A 19,313-nucleotide genomic window follows, 5' to 3' on the forward strand; every position below is an offset into this window, starting at 1 on the left:
CTATGTGGAGGGCAGTCTCGAGTGGAGTGGCACAGGGCTTGGTCCTAGGCCGGTGTTGTTCAATGTTTTTATAAATGACCTGGAGGAAGACATAGAGGGGATGCTTAGCAAATTTACAGATGACACGAAGCTGGGTGGTATTGCTAATTCTGAAGAAGACAGAGTCAGGATTCAAAATGATCTAGATAGGCTGGAACAGTGGGCTGAGACAAATAAAATGAATTTCAATAGAGGTAAGTACAAAGTCCTACACATAGGTACAAAAAATTAAAGGCACAGATATAGAATGGGAGGGACTTGGCTTGACAGCAGCACATGTGAAAGGAATCTGGGTGTTCTGGTTGATCACAAGCTAAACATGAGCCTACAGTGTGATGTGGCTGTGAAGAAAGCTAATGCAATCTTAGGATGCATTAAAAGAAGCATTGTGTCCAGATCACGGGAGGTGGTAGTTCCACTCTATTCTGCTATGGTCAGGCCTTACCTGGAGTACTGTGTCCAGTTTTGGGCACCACATTTTAGCAAGGATGTTTACAAGCTCGAGCATGTCCAGAAGAGGGCAACCAGGATAGTTAGAGGGTTGGAGTCCAAGTCTTACGAGGAAAGGCTGAAAGAGTTGGGTATGTTTAGCCTGGGAAAGAGAAGGCTTAGAGGGGACATGATTGTAGTCTTCAAGTATTTGAAGGGCTGTCATGTAGAAGATGGAGCAGATCTATTCTCTCTTGCTCCGGATTGCAAGACTAGATCTAATGGGTGGAAATTACAAGAGAGTCATTACCAGCTAAATATCAGGAGAAACTTCCTAACTGTAAGAGTAGTTGAGCAGTGGAACAGACTGCCTCGGGAGGTGGTGGATGCTCCTTCACTGGACATTTTTAAGCGGAGGCTGGACGACCATCTTTTGGGTATGTTGTAGGGCTATCTTTTGGCTGTGCTCCTGCAGAGTGCAGGGGGTTGGACTAGATGACCTGCAAGGTGGTTGGACTAGATGACCTGCAAGGACCCTTCCAACTCTAACATTCTATGATTAAGAAAGGGCCTTAAAACAAAAGACGACATTCAGAGTGTTAAAATGTTCAGCCTTTTCAACGAATCTCAACTTTCATTCTGTGTGCAACCATCTCTCATTATAATTTTGGACTGCCTTATGAATTTCCTTAACCATAAGTCATCTTCATAAGGAGGGCACATATTTGGTACACACTCTTTTTACCATGCATTCTCGGGCAACGTGGAGAATGGATGGTATATATGGACATTCAGTTTGTAAAATTCTACTTCTTTTTGTGGGGGAAGATAGGCACATTTGCATTTCATGTGTGTCATATGTTATGGGGCATGTGAGAAATAGCAATGAATTTAACTCAGAGCCAGTGTGGCGTAGTAATCAGTGTGACACTAGGGCCACAGACACCCAGATTTATATTTTCACTTTGTTATGAAATTATCTGGGTTTTGATGGACCAGCCAGTCCCTCTCAGCCTATCGTATCTCATGGGGTTGTTGTGAGGATAAAATGAAGAAAGAGGGAATTACAAATCTTCTTCATGCTGCTTTGACAACTGTGTGCTGCAAACCACAGCAGGTAGGAGGAATCCCAAAGAAAAGCAACTCCATCTGTCTTTAAGTAGTTAATAAACCAGAGATTTTGCTTGAGATTTCCAGTATATCTTGCTATTTTGGTTGTAGTAGTAGTAATATTTTCTGACTTATGACCTGTGGAAAAATAATGTAGAATCATGACCTGCCTATTTATATAGTGTAAGCCTATTCACATATCAGATAGCTTGAGTAAAACCAATGCAAGGAAACGGGACAGCAGTAGCCCATGCCAGATCTGTGCAGGACTGGGAGCAAGGCCTAGTGTGGCCTGGTCTCAGGAGAGACCAGTGTGAGAGTGGAAAGTAGACAGCCTACAATCCCCATAAGGCTTAGCAACGGTTGTAGCCAATCAGTTTCCAGAGATTCTGTGAGGCGATTCTGACTTAAGCTGTTAACTGTGAAAAATGGTGTTCTTTCGTTTCTCATCTGCGGTCGGGTCTCACAAAGGGGACAGGCTGGTTTGGTGAGAGAAAAAGATCCCTCACTGGGGACAGAGTGAGAACAGGTAGCGAAACCTGGCAGGCGGCTTTGAAGTAGTAACCAGTTCAGCGAACTAGGTTAGGTTTGTGTTTATTTTGCCTTTTAAACACTTATATCTTTTAAAGCACCTTGTCTTGTGTTCCTTGCCCCAGTACTGTGTTAATAAACCATTTGTTTAATTGTTCTCTGCCTGGTCATCACGCCTATGTTCTCGGCTTAAAAAGGGGCATTTTGGATGGGCTTGGGAGAATACTCTGGGCCTTCTCAAGGGACCTGAAGTCTAGAGTGGCAGCGGCGGAAGGTGGCGACCCCCTGGGGTCATGATACCATGTCTGGCTCCACCTACCTCATCCCTAGCCTTGCACACCAAAATTACATAATGGTAAAACAGTAAGTATAAGCGTATAGCCTGACATTAAAATTCTCAGTAAGTACAATTTTCACTTCCCCATCAATTTTGAAGGATATGGATTATTCCTTATGGGGTATAAGTATGTAAGACTACATGCAGATATGCATCATTATATCAAACACATGGGGACCACATTAAGACAGGCACATTAGGCACAGTGTGATCCCCTCTGTCCCACACAGCACTGAGTTTACCCAACAGCTCTTGTGCCTAACTTACTCAAGCACGTGTCTAAGAAACTAAGAGGATTATTTCTCAAAGCACAGGTTGCAACACACGTTAAAAACATGACACAAACAATACTAAGCAGTTTCCTCTGAGAGCATCCAAAATTGAAAGCATTGCACAGGAAATAAAAGAAAGGCTAATCTTAAATTCTGTATTTTAGATATTGCCTAGGTCATCTGGAGTCTGTAAAACGGAGTGATGGAGCTTCTCATCCAGCTGTAGATCTTTCTGTTCATTGTGATCTGCACTCAGAGTAGCAGGCGATGGCGTCTGGGACCGTGATCCAAGAGCAGACTGGATAGGTGAAGCACTTTCGGAACCTGCAAGTAACAGTTTAACTATCAGAACAAATTGTATTTATTCAACCTTTACTCTGATTGTCAAGCTACATTCATGCTTACTCTGAATATCCAATTATAGCAAAAGGGGAAATTATACCTTGAGATGGGAGTTCGTACTCTAAGCTGGCCAACTTTGTTACGGATACTGAAATAACTAAATATTATTTACTGAAGAAATTACTTCCCCCAAACTCTTTTTAGTGTATTGTATTTTTTATGTTCATGTTAGCTATAATATTAAACCATAATTATTTCATATAGGTCTAAGCTTGAAAGAACAGCAGAAGCAAAGTTAAGTCAGGACAGGGTTGCTATTTATAGCCCAGAAGCCTAGTAGACATCACATAGGCATTTGATTGCACACATCTAGAAACAAGAATGCTGGACTAGAGCAATTGTGGTCTGATGAGGCAAGGCAATTCCTTATGTGTATAAACATTCATTTTACAAGCATCAAATGTCTTGCATCAAATCTCTGAACTGTGTTTTAACCTTACAGAACCTTAGAGAACTTTAGGTATCTTCAGGGTTTGGAGAGGGAAGCTGCTAAATATGAAAAAACTGAATATGCATGCAGCCATATCATACACATGCATCTGAATCACAGCTAACTTTAGGGTTTTTTTCATATGAAAAACTGAATATTCAACATGTATTTTATACTACATTTCCAGTTTTATTATAATTCAATTCAATGAAGCCAGTGGCAAAGAAGTACTTGCTTTGCACCAACCTACTTTCACGATACACCACAGTTCTCTATACAATGCTTCTAAGAGCAAGACTGCAAAATCTCACACGTGTAATCAACTGTATTACCTTAGAATCTGTATAGCAGCCCTAGGTTCAGACACATCTGCCACCTACTGACCACCTTCAATGTTACACTGCTAAAATGATCACTTAACTGAGGAGTTAAATGTACAAAAGAACTGGTTGAGTTAAGGAAGAAAGCCTCTAAAAGACAAGATTTTATGTGGAAACAGTCCATCATATAAATACAAATCTTAGAAACCTGTAATGCTTGTTACTGAAACTATATTAGTTAAGCTACAATACAGCACAAAACTATATTAGTTAAACTACATACAAAAATACACAGAAACTGCACATCTTTGCTTTTAATACAGGGAGAGAAGAACAACAGAAATATCTACACTGAGTTTGTTTTCGCTGCTCAATCTTACCAGTAACAGTTGCTACTTCAGCAGACAATGGTTGCTGATTGAGACTGCTGGTTTCAGAATCGATGTGAAGTGTTGTCAGACTAGCCACTTCCTGTTCTTCAGCACTTTGCTGAGGTCCTGAACCTGCATCAGACTCCACAGAAGCTGCTGTGCCACCCTCAGGAGCAAAACTGAAATCTACAACAAAGAAGAAAAGGTTAAATGCCCAATGCTCAGATCTAGATTAAATGTATAGCTTTTACTCATTTCAGAAACATAGTTCTCTGCTTTTATAGATGCTGAAGAGCAGAAGCAGGTACTTTACCCTGCCTTATTATGTAAGGCAGAACTATATTTCATATCTAAAGGTGGGGCCAAGCCTAGATTTGTTTTCTTATCCTACTAAGAAAATGAATTCCTCCCACTTTCTCTCTTTCTGCTCCCAACCCCCCAAAAGGAATTAGAATTACCACTAACTCAGGGCAAGGCTTTTTACAGCTTGCTTGTGCCCCTGCTTGCAGACATCAAAGATAACCTGTACACCTGTACAGAAACGGAAAAGATGAAGATGGATTCCCTTCAGCAGGTTGGAAAGCAGATGGCAAAGGGTAAGCTCCTCTCCAGTCAGAAGGCACAGACAGCAAACAATGCCTCATTTTGAGAGAAACTCTCTCCCAATTTCAAGACATGACCAACTCAGAAAGAAACTGCTATTAAAAATAGGGGTGGGGGCGGAGAACAGTCTTGGATTCCCAGACTGGGCTAACTAGTAAAAGAGAAAAAACACAAATAAAAATACCATATAAAGTTAGGAAAGGATTTCTACACAAATCTGTACCTGCACTGACAGGGCCCTACTGCAATAATGCAAACTCACCATCAAAAACACTTGAAAGATACAGCAGGGAAGAGCTGTCTGCTTCCTGAAGACAGATAGATCAAGTGTGAGTCTATGGACAACTAGACGTTGCTAAGCTCAACTGAGGAATCTGGATGCAGAAGAAACATCCTACAAATTCTTTTCTGGCAGGTGTTGGGGTGGGAGGGGAGACAATGGTAAGGAGTCTGCTGCTGTCCTTTTCATAGGTCTCAAACCAAACAGCGGCAACAGAGATGTCTGGGCAAGTAACACTGGAGGAGAGGTGAGGAAAAAAAGAACCCAACTGCTCAGATCCTTCCCCTTCCACGATGAGGGAGCTGCCCAAATTCAGTTTTGCTCAAGGCTGTAAAGGCCATAACCTATGTCTGCGCTCACTCTTCCCTCCCTTGCTTTATTAAAGAGCACCAGGTCAAACAAAGAAAGAAAATCAGGAGGACAGAAAATATGCAACTGGCTGGTTGGAGCAGTTACTCCAAAAGCACTACCCAAGTAGAAGAGACCCCCATCCTCCATCAGAAAGCAAATAAAAAACCTAGGAGAACTCAGAGGTGGACATCAGATTCACTGTTGTTACCTTTGGACTGAAGAGGAGTTGACCCTTTGCAGCCTGTTCTCCTACTAGCTGAATGAGAAAGGTGGTGCAACTTCAGAAATCCTCAAGCAATTCCAGACACCATCAAGCTCCCAAGAGCCTCAAGCAAGGAATCTGCAAGCTCCACAGTTCTTTCCAAACTTTTCTCTAAAGCTCCTCACACTCAGGGAAGTGTCTTGCTTATTTCTACCACCTTCACAAGAAACTCTCATCTCTAACGTAACAGTCCCAGTAGAAAACAAACTTTCAGTTTCCTATAACTCTCCTCCTTCCTCCCACTGGGAAGAAATCTGGAGCATACCTAGGAATCCTAAACAAGCCATTTTATGTGACCACTACAATGTGCAATTTGCTTCCCTCTTGTTCCTTCCCCCATCACTAATACAGATTTAACTGCAAAAGCAGAGGAAACAATGTGGTTCCTTCCAGTATAAATACTGCTTGGCCACCTGCTAGGAGACAATAGGACAGCAAGCTGTTCCCAAACTGAGTAGTGAAAACACTCAACAAGAAAACTACTGAAGCCATGGCCAATTCGACGCTGCTCTGATAGCAGTTTGCCCTGGAGAGCCAAAATTAAAAAAAGAAAAATAGGGACATGGGCTAGCGAAGGGTACTGCCAAAACAACTGAATAGCTAGTGCTAGGTACATCCTGTGTGTCCCTGAACCAGTGCAAGGGATGGCCTTGGCTTAAAGCATTGTTTTCTAATTTTGGTTATAATTCAAAACATAAAACACAGCATAAATATTATATGCTATTATAACATTAAGTGCTTCGGTGTCCATTTCATAGACATCTTAAGGAGATCATGAAGCCACAGTACATTGTTTCCATAAAGGCCTCTCTTCAAGCCACCTTTGTTTTACACAGCTGTCATTTCAGTGAGATGAGGGCAAAAACATTCCTTGTGGATTTCATTCTGGTTCACGCTTCTTGAACAACCCTGCTAATGGCAAATTTGATCTTCACAATGACACTTGCTGAACAAAGCTGATTAAAAAAACAAACTAATATGCAGCAGATGTTAGAGACCCAGGGGTAAGTGCATGTGGGAATACTTGCTTTCAAACTTGTGGCCATCATACTGGAATGCGCTGAAGGAGTCCGAATGGCTATCTGAACTGACAAGGTCACTGCTGCCTGCACTGGCTGGAGATGTCCATTCAGAAGGCACTCCTGGGTCATCAGCGGGCCGCATTTGACTCTGCTTGTTTAGTATGTCAGGAAGGTCCTTTGGAACTTCTAGGCTTCCTGGACTGCTCCCTCTTCTCGTCACATTCTAGTTGAATATTTGAAGTAATTTTCAAAAAATGTCTTTACAATCTGAAAATATTTTCATGTTCCTATTTCACATACTAAGTTGACAAGAAACAAACACTAAAATATATCTAGCAATCACCAATTTAAAGTCAAAACCTGGTTTTTCAAACAATGACATATTTTCCCCATTTATATACTGCATAATAACTGTGATCATTTTAATTTGGTTATTTCCTTTGTTGCAAAAAGATTTTTAAATGTTCTCTTAGCCCACCCATTAAATAATACAGCCTCAGTCTAACTACACCTAAGACAAATGAATTACCTTTTTTACAAACAAAACACATGCACACATTTAAGTGGAACCTACAATACTCAACAGGCATCAGGAATAAAAAACTAGACAGATGAAAGTGTTAGCAAAACATTTAAAATAAACACACTCTAATACTGCATTTGCTAGCAAAGGGGCTGTCAATGCAACGGGGCCCAAGTGCTACTGAGCCTCTCTCCTGGTGGTTCTGCATTACCTTCTTCCTCACTTTTTCTTTTTGCTGCAGCTTTTATCCACCCTTCCTGCCCCCATATTTATTGATGCCACTGGCCAATCTACACCACTTTAACACAGTGGGCCTTTGTTGGTAGAGGAGTCAGACTGCCTCTGTCTGTTTTACCATTTGCGTGACAAATTTTAAAATAGTTACTATTTAGAGGAATTACTTAATGATATAGGTTGCAATCCCGAGGAAACCTTCCTGGGAGTAAGTCTCATTGAATAACTTTGGGCTTACTTTTGAGTAGACCCACTCAGGATTGCTCCAACAGTCACCTAAGATTTGCAACAAACAGAAACCTATATACTAATATTGAATTGCTATTTTTTGTCTAGATATAATGCTGAGATATTACCAGAGTTTGTTTTTAATGAACATAACATGCCTCTGTAGCCCACTAAAGACTTCATCTACTGTCCTCTATCTTTGCTATAGTCAAATAAGCAAATGAAAGTTCTGAGCATGTCCATCTGAAGTAAAAGTTCCCAGGTGAGGGAGGGCTGGTGCACACCTGCTCATCAACTGATGATGGTAACATCGAGCAATGATGCTCAATATAAGGACAAACTAGGCAAAGATCAGACACCTCAAATCATCTCAAGCACACTGCTTTCCAAGGGTGTAAGTCTACACATTCAACTGCAAATCATCAAGTATTCCTAAGGGACAGAGAAATATGGACACATATAGCTGGGACATCAACTAAGAAAGAGATTTGGGGAGACTGAAGATAACTCTGTCAGGATTTGATAAGATGGAAGTATGTGACAGTGACGGTATTACCTAAGGACTAAGACTGCAGTGAGCCTTTCCTCTTTCTGCAAGATGGAGAAAGGGGATCATAAAATAGGGCAACTTGAAATTAACTGGTGGGGGGAATCAGCCCTATGAAATTTAGTGTCTCTTAGGCTACTTTGCTGCATCACTAATAATAATTGTTGATTCAGTAACTTAATTAACATCATCATATTTGATATTTTAAGATAAAAAGAAAAATTCAAAAGCTTACCAAAGCACTACCACTGCGCAGTCTTTCTGCTATAAACTCATCCATGAGATCAGGAATATTTGTATTACTATTCCCATTATCACTACCCAGAGGGTTCTGCTTTTGGCTCATATCCTCTCTATTGGCTAAAAGCAAATGAATGACTGTATATAGTAAAGAAAAATTTCAACAACAAATATTTCTAAAAGTACTGAAAAACTAGCAATACAAGTTTATTTCCAAACATGCACTTAAAATCACTTTTCTCTTAAACAGATTTAGTTTTAAGAATTAGTAGATCTAGCCATTCCCACCCATCCTACCATCACCACTGAGCAAGTGTTAGTCAATTTCTGGTGTGACCTTGAAAAGAGCAAGAAAGCTTACAGATAAGCACTACTTAAAGTTGTTAATGCTTGCTTCAACATACATTCTTCATTCCTCCATATCACCAAACACATAATATACACCACTGAACTCTGCCAGTGTATGCGAATGAGGAATATGTAGGTAGGAAGTACCACTTCAATGCAGTACTGTATACACAGAGTACATCTACATAAAATGATAACAATGATAAAATGACATGGTATGAAGACAAATAAGAGTTTCAAAATGATCAGTGGTTTAGGATCCATTACTACATCAGCACAGAATTACACTTTTAATGATACTGTGAATTCTGTTAAATTTTTGGTATTTTGATCTTGAAGACTCCAATTTTTCCCCTGATTTATATTTGTCCGTAACCAACAGTTGTTCCTTCGAGAATGTAAAGCAACCATGCTGTTAAATTTGAGATGTACTTAATTTTTATATTCTAAAACTTGAAATATTAAATTTCAAATGCTGTTACCTAAATACTCTTAGAATCCAGACTGCATGTATTTTCTAAGAAATTTACTAAACAGCACATTAAAACAAAGTCAGTCTGAAAGAATCTAGGGAATTGCTGCCCAGTTTGTTGTGATCTGCTTACAAAGAGTGCCCTCAGATGGCATTAACATCTCAATGCAGGATGCATTACAGAACATAATCATGCTAGCATACAATATAAAAAACAGCCAAAAAACCTACCTCACTGCTGAAAGTTAACTGATTGATCTTTTAAGGTTAATTAATATGTGAACTATGATGGTGATATTAGAGCGACAGCAAGCCTTGCCCGTTTTGGTAAGCACATAGAGGCTTCATAGTTAGCTCAAGGAGAACTATCACAGTACCTTTATGCACTTCCACAATCCCAGTAAAAAGCAATGAGATGTTGTTAGGAAAACGGTGCATCCATTCCAGTGAATGCACACAGAAAGCACTAAAGCATGTCTTTAAAATGTCTCAAAACAAAAATGGCTAAATCTGCTCTGGATTGTTATGATCAAATAATCCAAACTTGAAATTTCAACATCTGATTCGGTGTTTTCAGGAAGAGGAGGAAGAAAACCAGATTGAACCTAAAATTGGCTCGACTGCAATTATTGGTAAGCAGGAAGGTGAACTATAAATATCCAAACTACTTTTGCTGTTGGAAAGCTTATGTGTGCCAATTATATACAAAAGACTGAATTTCAAGACCTACCAGGAAAGGAAGGGTAGACAGACCCCTTGGTAGGCCATTTACTGTCTCTTCCTCTTCCCTATCTCAAGTGTTCAGCAGCAAAGTGGTTCACTAAATGTTTTTAAAAGGATAATTAGTAATTTAAAGTTTATAAATACAACTTATGCTTGGGGGGGGGGAATTCAGCTGGCCATACGCGCATGCAAAACCAAACAGGAAAAGCACTGATCATCCCAAAGCCTTTTGATTGCTTTATAAGAGCTTGCTTCAGGTGCATTAAGCCAAACTGGTGCTGCCTTTCTCCTTTCGCACTCTGCACACTGTTAGTGCTCACCTGCAGCTTTCTTTCCAAAATAGCCCAATACATGACTGTACAGATCCCTCAGTGGAGCCTCTGCTGGCACTCTGTTCTGCCTCTGTGGGGAAACATTTGCCTTCGGCTTCGAAAGAGCATGTACAACAGTTTTATAAACACCACCCAGGGAGCCCTGCTGTTGTCCCGACTCCTGACTCGCTGGTTTAGGTGGGCTACGATTGGACATCTGATTTACTCCAATACTTTCTTTCTGCAATGAGAAAGCTGGAACTTCTCCCGAATCTTTAATCTGTTTACTATTAGCAGAAGTTGTATTGATTGCATCTAGAGGTCTATATATTCCAGGTCTGACCAGCACGGCCACAGCAGATGAGCCGGTGCTTGTGCTGCTGCTACTGCTACCACTACTGAAACCACTGAGTTTACGGAGCCTTGCTTTCCATGGGGCCTCTTTGTTTTCTAGAGGATTATAAAACTGAACTGATTCAGTAGATGGTCTAAACGTAACATGAACACTGTTTCGCTTTCTAGTTGCTATTTTCATGATTTTAGCCTTGTGAGTTACAGTTTCAGATATGCTTCTCTTGGTTGGTGAGACTTTGCTCATGCCTGTCACATGAAGCATTTCAGGGTTAACTAAGCCTCTAGGTGGCATTTTCTTTGCATGCATAACACTTGTGCTGATTATTTTTTCATTAAAAAGGGCACTTTTATGCTTGTCAGCTAACACTGTTTCCACAGATACATCTGCATCAGTGGCAATTTGTCTGTTCAAATATTTCTTCCTTTCTTGGTTAGTAGGGCTACTTAACCCATATTCAGGCAGGTTTTGGGCGTGCTTATCAACATTTAACTGTTTAGCTTTATCAGCGTGGTTTCCTGTCGAATCATCTACTTGTGTAGGTGCAATATTACTTATAAAGCCACTTTGGTTTTGCTCCCATTGCAGCTCTGCATTATTGATACTTGGTGCAACCGTGGTACTACTTGAGCATGTAACAGTTTGGTCTGTGTACTCTACTCCATCCAATGGTAATTTATCACTTTTACTTATTCCTTGAACTTCAAGAGGAAAAGGCACTTGTTTATCTATCTCAACGCTACTGCAAAGTTCTTCTTTTTCCTTAAGATATTCTCTCAGAGAGGAAAGAAGATCATCTTCACCTTCAAGGTCAATATATTGGTTTTGTTCAAAGGCTGTAAATTCAAGTTCTACTGGGCCTACCAAATGACAGAGATGGTCATAAATACTATCCCCAACTTCCAGAGAGGACTCTCTGCTATTTGAATCAGTAACGTGACTTTCAGTGGATCTACATATTGAAGAGGCCTCAGTGGAACTCTGTAAGCTTGGAGCATGATGGGATGAACCGTCAATGACAGGAACTGCACCTTTGACTCGTTCAACTGTGAATGGTTCCAGGATGTCAGATGTGCTGCTACTTCGTGGTAGTGGCTGTTCTTCATTCAGCACATCAAAAACTTCACTGGGTGTTTCCTCACTTTGTGAAAAATGTCTGACTCGAGATGGACGTGGGAGGATTTGAGCATCATCCATGTCTGTAGAAAAAGTATGGCCTTAGTATTTATCTGCATAATATATTTCTTATAATATTATTTATTCAATGCTACAACATAATAATGATCTTTAAAAGTAGCCCAAAGTATTTCCTTAACAATGAAATATTTTCTATCAAAAACTAAAAGAGTGTTAAAAATGCTGGCACACAACACACACTATCAAGTACAAAAGTGAGATATAATTGAGTTAGAACATCAGAACACAGTCTTAAAATATTAACATGCATAGAAACTGACAGCAAGATTATGGAAGATTTGGAAATGCTGTTTAAAACTAGAGCTGTGCCAATAAATTATCAAATACTTATTTAATTGACAGATTCACAAAAAAAGTTTATATATTATGCCCCCTATAAAAGAACCCCCTAGAGAAACAGAATTTCATGAAATATGCCACTCAAGAGCTGTTTCCAAAATTTTGGTCACAAGATGACTCATTGTGCAGAGGTAGCTACATTATCTTTCATCATTCAGTAGACTCTTACACAGGTGTATGGAGAATTCTAAAACAGATTTACAATAAAGGACTGGGTTGATACCTACATTTTTCTCTTGTTTTCCCAGGTGCTAGGGTAAATCACCCTTGCTCAACTGAATGAAGGCTTCCTCCTCTCCAAATTCTAAGTGGTTAGGTAAGGAATGCTGCTCCCCCCATTCAACCACCAATCAGGATCTTTCAAAGCAGCTAGTATCACTAAAAACTGGAAACTTATTTCTTTTAATAGCCAGGAAAAAAGCTTTACCAGTGCTTTAGAGAAAGGCTAATAAATACCGAACCAACTGCTTATGATTACAGAACAGTTTTATTTCTCCTTTTTTTAAAAGAGCAAAATTATATATGGATCTTTTCCAGAACATCCCCTGGTTCCATTAGAGTACACTGAAGTAGCACCTGGAACAAGAGTAGAACCGAATCTTCCTTCTCTCTGCTATTCTAAATGCTAGCCCAAAGAATCATGCCCTCTGTGGTTAGAGATAACCACCAACCACATTCAAATTTACACACATGGTTACAGTGTTCACTGCTTAAGAAAAATAATTTCATAATTTCCTGCAAAACCTATGGCAAAAGGCTGCCTCCTCTGTCACTAAGGTCTCTATAATGCCCAGAGGAGTTCATAAAAGCCCTTGCAGCTGGCTTGAACATCAGCTTCAAGGAGGTTCTGGATAGAAGTCTACGGAAATCTACTAAATTGAAAATTGTACATACATCTGGGGAATCATCCCTGCAGCAATTAAACATTCAGGATGCAAGTTTTAATAAACTCTGAACTGGAGGCTATTATGCTCTTATTCACCTTTTCATAATAAATGAGCAGAGTCTACCCAAAACAAATGAGTCCTCTGAATAAAGATTTTTACTTCTCATCTTCAATATAAAGCTTGGGGCAGAGTTGCCAGATTACTGTGGAGCACACATAGTTTAGATCAAGAATGCAGCAGTAGAAAAGAGTCCAGTAGCACCTTAAAGACTAACAAAATTTGTGGTAGGGTATTGTCTGGACCCATGGCAAAGAAGCCTTGAGAGACCAGGCTTTCCACAACTTTTACCCCACCATCAATCTAACTATGAATTACTCTACACAAGAAATAAACTTCCTGGACACCACACTACAGATACACAATGGACACATAAGTACACATTATACCAGAAACCAACATATCAGCAAACATGTCTACATGCCTCCAGCTACCACCCCGACCACATCAAACAATCCATTGTATATAGCCAAGCCCTACACTATAGTTGCATCTGCTCCAACTCCTCAGATAGATATACTCACTTGAAGACTTTTTTGCAACTACAATATCCTCCTGAGATGGTGAGAAAGATGATCGGAAAAGCCAGAATGATCCCCTGGGATAGCTTGCTACAAGACAAGCCCAAAGAAAATGACAACAGAACACCAGTTCAACGCATTATTAATGACCTACAACCTAGGCTGGATAGTGACACTTCCCTCACACAGGTACGGGGTGTATGTGTGTGTGTGTGTGTGTGTGACCTTTTCTTGCTTACAGACAGCCTGCTAACATAAAACAACTTCTCATCCTCAATGATAAACTACTTAGCAGTAACATGGACTCCGGTACCAAGACCTGTAACAAACCAAAATGCCAATTTCACTCTCACATAGATCCTAGCAACACTATCAGTGGACCCAGCAACATCAGCCATACCACCTCAGGTTCATTCCCCCAATCATCCTCTAATGTGATATATGCCATCATGTGTCAGCAATGCCCTTCCACCCTCTACATTGACCAAACAGGCCAGTCCCTTCAACAAAGAATTAATGCACATAAGTGTGACATCAGAAACCACAACATTCGAAAAACAGTGGGGGAACATTAACCTTCCAGGACATTCAGGTGCTGACCTAAAAGTAGCAGTTATTTTATAAAGGAATTTCAAAGGGAGAGAGACTGCTGAACTGCAACCGATAACGAAGCTCAAGACAGTGCATCCACCTGGATTGAACGGAGTCCTGGGTTTCCTGTTTCATTACCAGTGCTGATTTCTCCATACCTACTACCTCTCTGAATATCACACCTGCTACTGTCTTTTGCCTTCTAATGTCATTTGGCATCTGAAACCACTCCACTTTCTAATATATAGGACAGATGCACTTGCATTTTAGCTGTATCTGCAGAAGTGAGCAGTGACTCACAAAAGCTCATACCCTACCACAAATTTTGTTGGTCTTTAAGGTGCTACTGGACTCCTTTCTACTGCATCTGTTTGGGTAGAAGAGCTCCCATCTTCTTAACTTGAAGTGGCTGAAATCAGTCAGACCCCTTCCCTTAGTTGTTGTTGTTCAGTTGCACAGTAAAGTCCGACTCTTCGCGACCCCATGGACCATCTCCCGCCAGGCCCTCCTGTCTTCCGCCGTCCTCTGAAGTTAGTGCTTATCCTTAGTTAGTGCTATCCTTAGCAGAGTTGCATTGTTCTATGCCACTGAAGCCTAGAACTTAGAAGGATGTAACTGTGCTTAGCATGGCACTGCTTATTATCTAAAGGTCGAACCAACTGGCCTGACTGTTAACCCCCTCAATATAAATGATTCCATTAGGTGACAGGTCTAACATTATGCAGTCTAACAGCAGGCTGGTTTCTGTGCATAATTCCTCAGACTGGTGCCACACTGCACAACCTTGATTCAAATCAGATAAGCATTCTGTGGCAGGCTAGTCAACAGCCCAACATTCCGGGGATGAGTTGTGGAACTGGCTTTTATCCTACAGCCATATAGGACAGATCATCTTGAGATATGATAAAGTGGTCAATATGAACAGTCTTGTTCTGGAGATTTTTCTTTCGATGTCTGAGAGTCACAGCCATTAAAAACCCTAGAAACTTGTGTGTCATAATCAAGTGATTTTCAAAATGCTTTAAACTGATAAGTATTAATGCTTTATGTTCTAGAACTCTGAATGTATCTTGGTTTCTAAGTTTGTGTGGAAAAAATAAGGTCTTTGTTACTGTTATTATGCCTCTATTCTAACAGTCTTATTTTGCCTCTCAAGAGTGAAATGTAAGATTCCAAGTCAGCGTCCAGGCAAAGCAATCAGCAAAGAGCTCAGAAGAGTGTATTTTCTCTCCACTCCATGGGTGAATACCATAAGGCACTGGACTGTTATGGGAGCATTGTGTGCCTCCTGTATCCCCATCTGGCCCTCCCTCCTGCCTTAGTGAAAGTTACTTGAGCTCAGAGTTCAAGTAACATCAGGTGAGAGGGAGGGATGGTCAGCATTAAAAGATATGCATATGAGTCTCCCACTGATGGTGTGGGATGTTTCAGTGCACAAATCTATTGGGGAGGAAGGGTTCTATTGCACCTTATGCTGATCTGGTCACATGTGCAGTCCAGCTTTCACCCGGGACACAGGACGGAGACAGTGCTGGTCACCCTTACTGACGACCTCCGGAGGCATCTGGATCAGGGTGGTTCGGCAGTGTTGCTGCTGTTAGATCTGTCGGCCGCACTTGATATGGTCGACCAACAGCTACTAGCCCACCGCCTCGCTGACATGGGGATACAGGGGCTTGCCTTGAAGCGGCTTGTTTCTCCAAGGTCGGGGACAAAGGGTTAAGCAGTCCCGGAGGCACCTGCTTGAGTGTGGAGTGCCTCAGGGGGTGGTGCTTTCCCCAATGCTCTTTAACATCTACATGCGCCCCCTTGCCCAGATTGCCCAGAGGTTTGAACTGGGATGTCACCAATACGCTGATGACACCCAGCTCTATCTGATGTTGGGCGGTCAGTTGGACTCCAGACTGGAAGATCTGGACCGGGCTGGTTAGCTCAGGCTGAGTCGGCTGAAGCTAAACCCGGTGAAGATGGAGGTCCTGTGCCTGAGTCGGGGCGGTTCGGGGTTGGGGCTCCAGCTCCCGGCCTTCGATGGGGCACCACTAGTGCCTGTGCCCCAACCCAGACCGCCCCGACTCAGGCACAGGACCGCCGTCTTCGCCGGGTTTAGCTTCAGCCGACTCAAGTGCCTGTGCCCTAAACCCAGTGAAGACGGAGGTCCCGTGCCTGAGTTGGGGCGATTCAAGGTTGGGGCTCCTGTTCCTGGCCTTCAATGGGGCACCACTAGTGCCTGTGCCAGTGGTTAGGAGTTTGGGAGTGCTCCTGGAACCCTCCTTGACAATGGAGGCCCAGGTAGCAGCCACTGCTAAGTCGTCCTTTTACCATCTGCAGCTGGTTTGGCAGTTGGCTCCCTTCCTTGATCGCGACAACCTGGCTACAGTGATCCACGCAATGGTCACCTCGAGGCTAGACTATTGTAACGCTTTCTACATGGGGCTGCCCTTGGCGCAAATCCGGAGGCTGCAGCTAGTGTAGAATGCCGCAGCCAGGCTACTGATGTGTCTCCCTAGATGGGAGCACATCCGGCCAGTGCTCAAGGTGCTGCATTGGCTGCCAATAGCATACCGAATTCACTTCAAGGTGCTGGTACTCGCCTTTAAAGCCCTATAGGGCTAGGGTCCAACATACCTGAGGGACCGCCTTTCCCCGTAAATACCCCAGAGAGCAGTACGGTCGGGGGCGCAACACCAACTGGTTATTCCAGGCCCCAAGGAGGCCAGGCTTACGGCTACTATAGCCAGGGTCTTTTCAGTGGCAGTTTCTTACTGGTGGAATGAGCACCCGGAGGAGCTCAGGGCCCTGCGGGATCTTGTGCAGTTTCGCAGGGCTTGGAAGATGGAGCTCTTCCACCAGGCCTTTAATTAGGAGCCCCCATTACAATCAACTACCACTATTAATATCTGTGGAGTAGGCTGGCTGTTGTTGAGATCGAGCCAAACCGCCTTGAAGAACAGGAGCCTGTATCTGCTTTGAGCCTGCATTATATGGCACACCACCTTGCTTAATAATCACTGTGTGCACTTTGACTTGAAATTGTTGATTGTTTTAGATGTTTTAAATGTGTTAAATGTGTATATGAATCCCGGCACACTGTGCCAAGCAATGTGAGCCGTCCTGAGCCCACTTGCGAGGAGGGCGGGTTATAAATGCAACAAACAAACAAATAAATAAATGTGTGAGGCTGTGTTTCATAAGGATTAATTGTGCCCTCAGTGGCTGGGAGAGGGGGACTGCATTTTTTTGTGTTTGATACGCTTTAAATAAAGCTAATGTTAATTTTTAAACTTTCTACTACTAAAAGGGATGGCAGATTGCTCTGATCACCTCAGGATTTGAATCCGGAAGGAAAACACCACTGAAATGTTTGAAAAACAGTGCTTATAAGTAGCAAAGATAATTTATCCCAAAAAAACCATACAGTGAAAGCAATATTTAGAATTCAACTTTAATGGACTACCATGTACTATTCCTGTAATTTGATCTGTATGCTGAAAAGAAACAGTTGCTTCAATATGAAATCCTTTTTTAGACATGGAGAAAACAGCAAACGTTTTTAAACATTCTCATCACTTTGTCACAACAGATCCTAAATTGAAAAGTGCCAAAGACTGACAGGAAAACAAAGATTATTGCAGTGGTACCACAGAAATTATATTTTAAAATAAGACTCCATATCTTTTGCTAAGCAACAATAAATTAACTACACTGCACATTATACATTAGCGCAAATCTAATGTTTAAGCAGATCACCTGCTATAATCCGATAGCCATTTATATACATTTCTAAGAAGTCCTTCTCAACTGTTATTATTAATCAGCTGGTGATTGATAAAATTTCAAATGCACAATCAGAATTCTTTGAGACTGATTTTGGGACACACGTTCCTCTCATAAGAAACTGTTTTTTTGGGGGGTATAATAGAATGATTCCTACCTGAAAAAAATTGTGACCTTCTTTTACCTAGAAAATCAAAAGGACAAGAAACTAACAGCAAGTTGAACAGGCCAAATAATGAACAGGTCTTGGGCCAAGGTTAGTGGGGAAAGAAGAGCAGCCAGACAACTGGCAAGGTATTATGGCTTTATAGAAGGTCATGGGTTACTAAATCTGATTTTTCAAAAGCTACCATCTCCAGATTTATGTACACAGCTGAGCGTGAAAGGGAGAATGATGAAGATGGATAACTGAGTCTGAAGTGAATCTTTGTTTTTAGAGCCCTTAAACGTCCATTGTTTCTAGGACATATGATAGCATCAGCCTAGGCAGAGGCAGGCCTGTGTTACTAGCACTCTGATAATCAATTTGTGGACCCAACATTTGCCATGAAAACCAGTCTTGGCTCCAATGAACAGCAAACGGCTTCAGACAGAAAACAAGATTGTAGGACTAAATGTGGACCCTGTACAGCGGGTTATGTAATGAATAAACAATCATTTGCATAGAACATGCACAGACATTTTTCTTCGGTTTGGGAAGTGAAAGCTTAGAACAACCCACCATTTAAAAAGAATGAGCTGTGATGGAATTTTTGCTACTTCAGTGGAGATTCTAACAAAGCTGTGAAATTGGAGCTCAACCAAGAAGAACAGGAATTGCTATTTTTGTATGCAGGAAATCCCAAAAGGTATGTATAGAATGATGACCAGAGCTCAAGGTAAGCAGAAACTATCATAAGAGATGGTAGAGGATTGGGAGAGATTATGACTAAACAAAAGAGAGCACAAACAAAAAAATTGCAGCCAAGGACACAATCCATCATGGTACCTAGATTTTTGTTAATTATTTTCAAGTCAGAGCTGTCCAGCTGACAAAACTGTGCCAGTTCCAGAGGCAATATATACAAAAAATTTCTCTCTCAATACAAGCGAAACCATTGAAGCAAGCTGAACTTAAATTTTGGTTTGGCTTTTCCCTTGCCTTGGTTTTTCACCCACATTAATTTGTTAAAATACTATTTGAGCCTCGCATGAATTACTGCTTTGATCA

At 41.4% G+C, this 19,313-nt stretch overlaps 1 protein-coding gene across 1 annotated transcript in view; it reads right to left on the reverse strand.

Moving 5' to 3' along the window:
• Positions 1–2,889: 2,889 nt before the first annotated feature.
• Positions 2,890–19,313, reverse strand: part of LOC107118335 (ral GTPase-activating protein subunit alpha-1-like) — a gene marked incomplete at its 3' end in the record, with an annotated part of 88,292 nt that continues 71,868 nt past the window's right edge. The window contains exons 18-22 of the mRNA XM_015420641.1: positions 11,769–11,936; positions 8,527–8,651; positions 6,766–6,982; positions 4,251–4,427; positions 2,890–3,042 (exon numbers count right to left, since the gene is read on the reverse strand). Coding sequence (XP_015276127.1) covers positions 2,890–3,042; positions 4,251–4,427; positions 6,766–6,982; positions 8,527–8,651; positions 11,769–11,936 — 840 coding nt within the window. The remainder of the gene's footprint in view (positions 3,043–4,250; positions 4,428–6,765; positions 6,983–8,526; positions 8,652–11,768; positions 11,937–19,313) is intronic.

This window comes from Gekko japonicus, unplaced genomic scaffold, assembly GCF_001447785.1.
Source record: "Gekko japonicus isolate JY-2015 unplaced genomic scaffold, Gekko_japonicus_V1.1 scaffold1095, whole genome shotgun sequence".
NCBI classification, from domain to species: Eukaryota; Metazoa; Chordata; class Lepidosauria; order Squamata; family Gekkonidae; genus Gekko; species Gekko japonicus.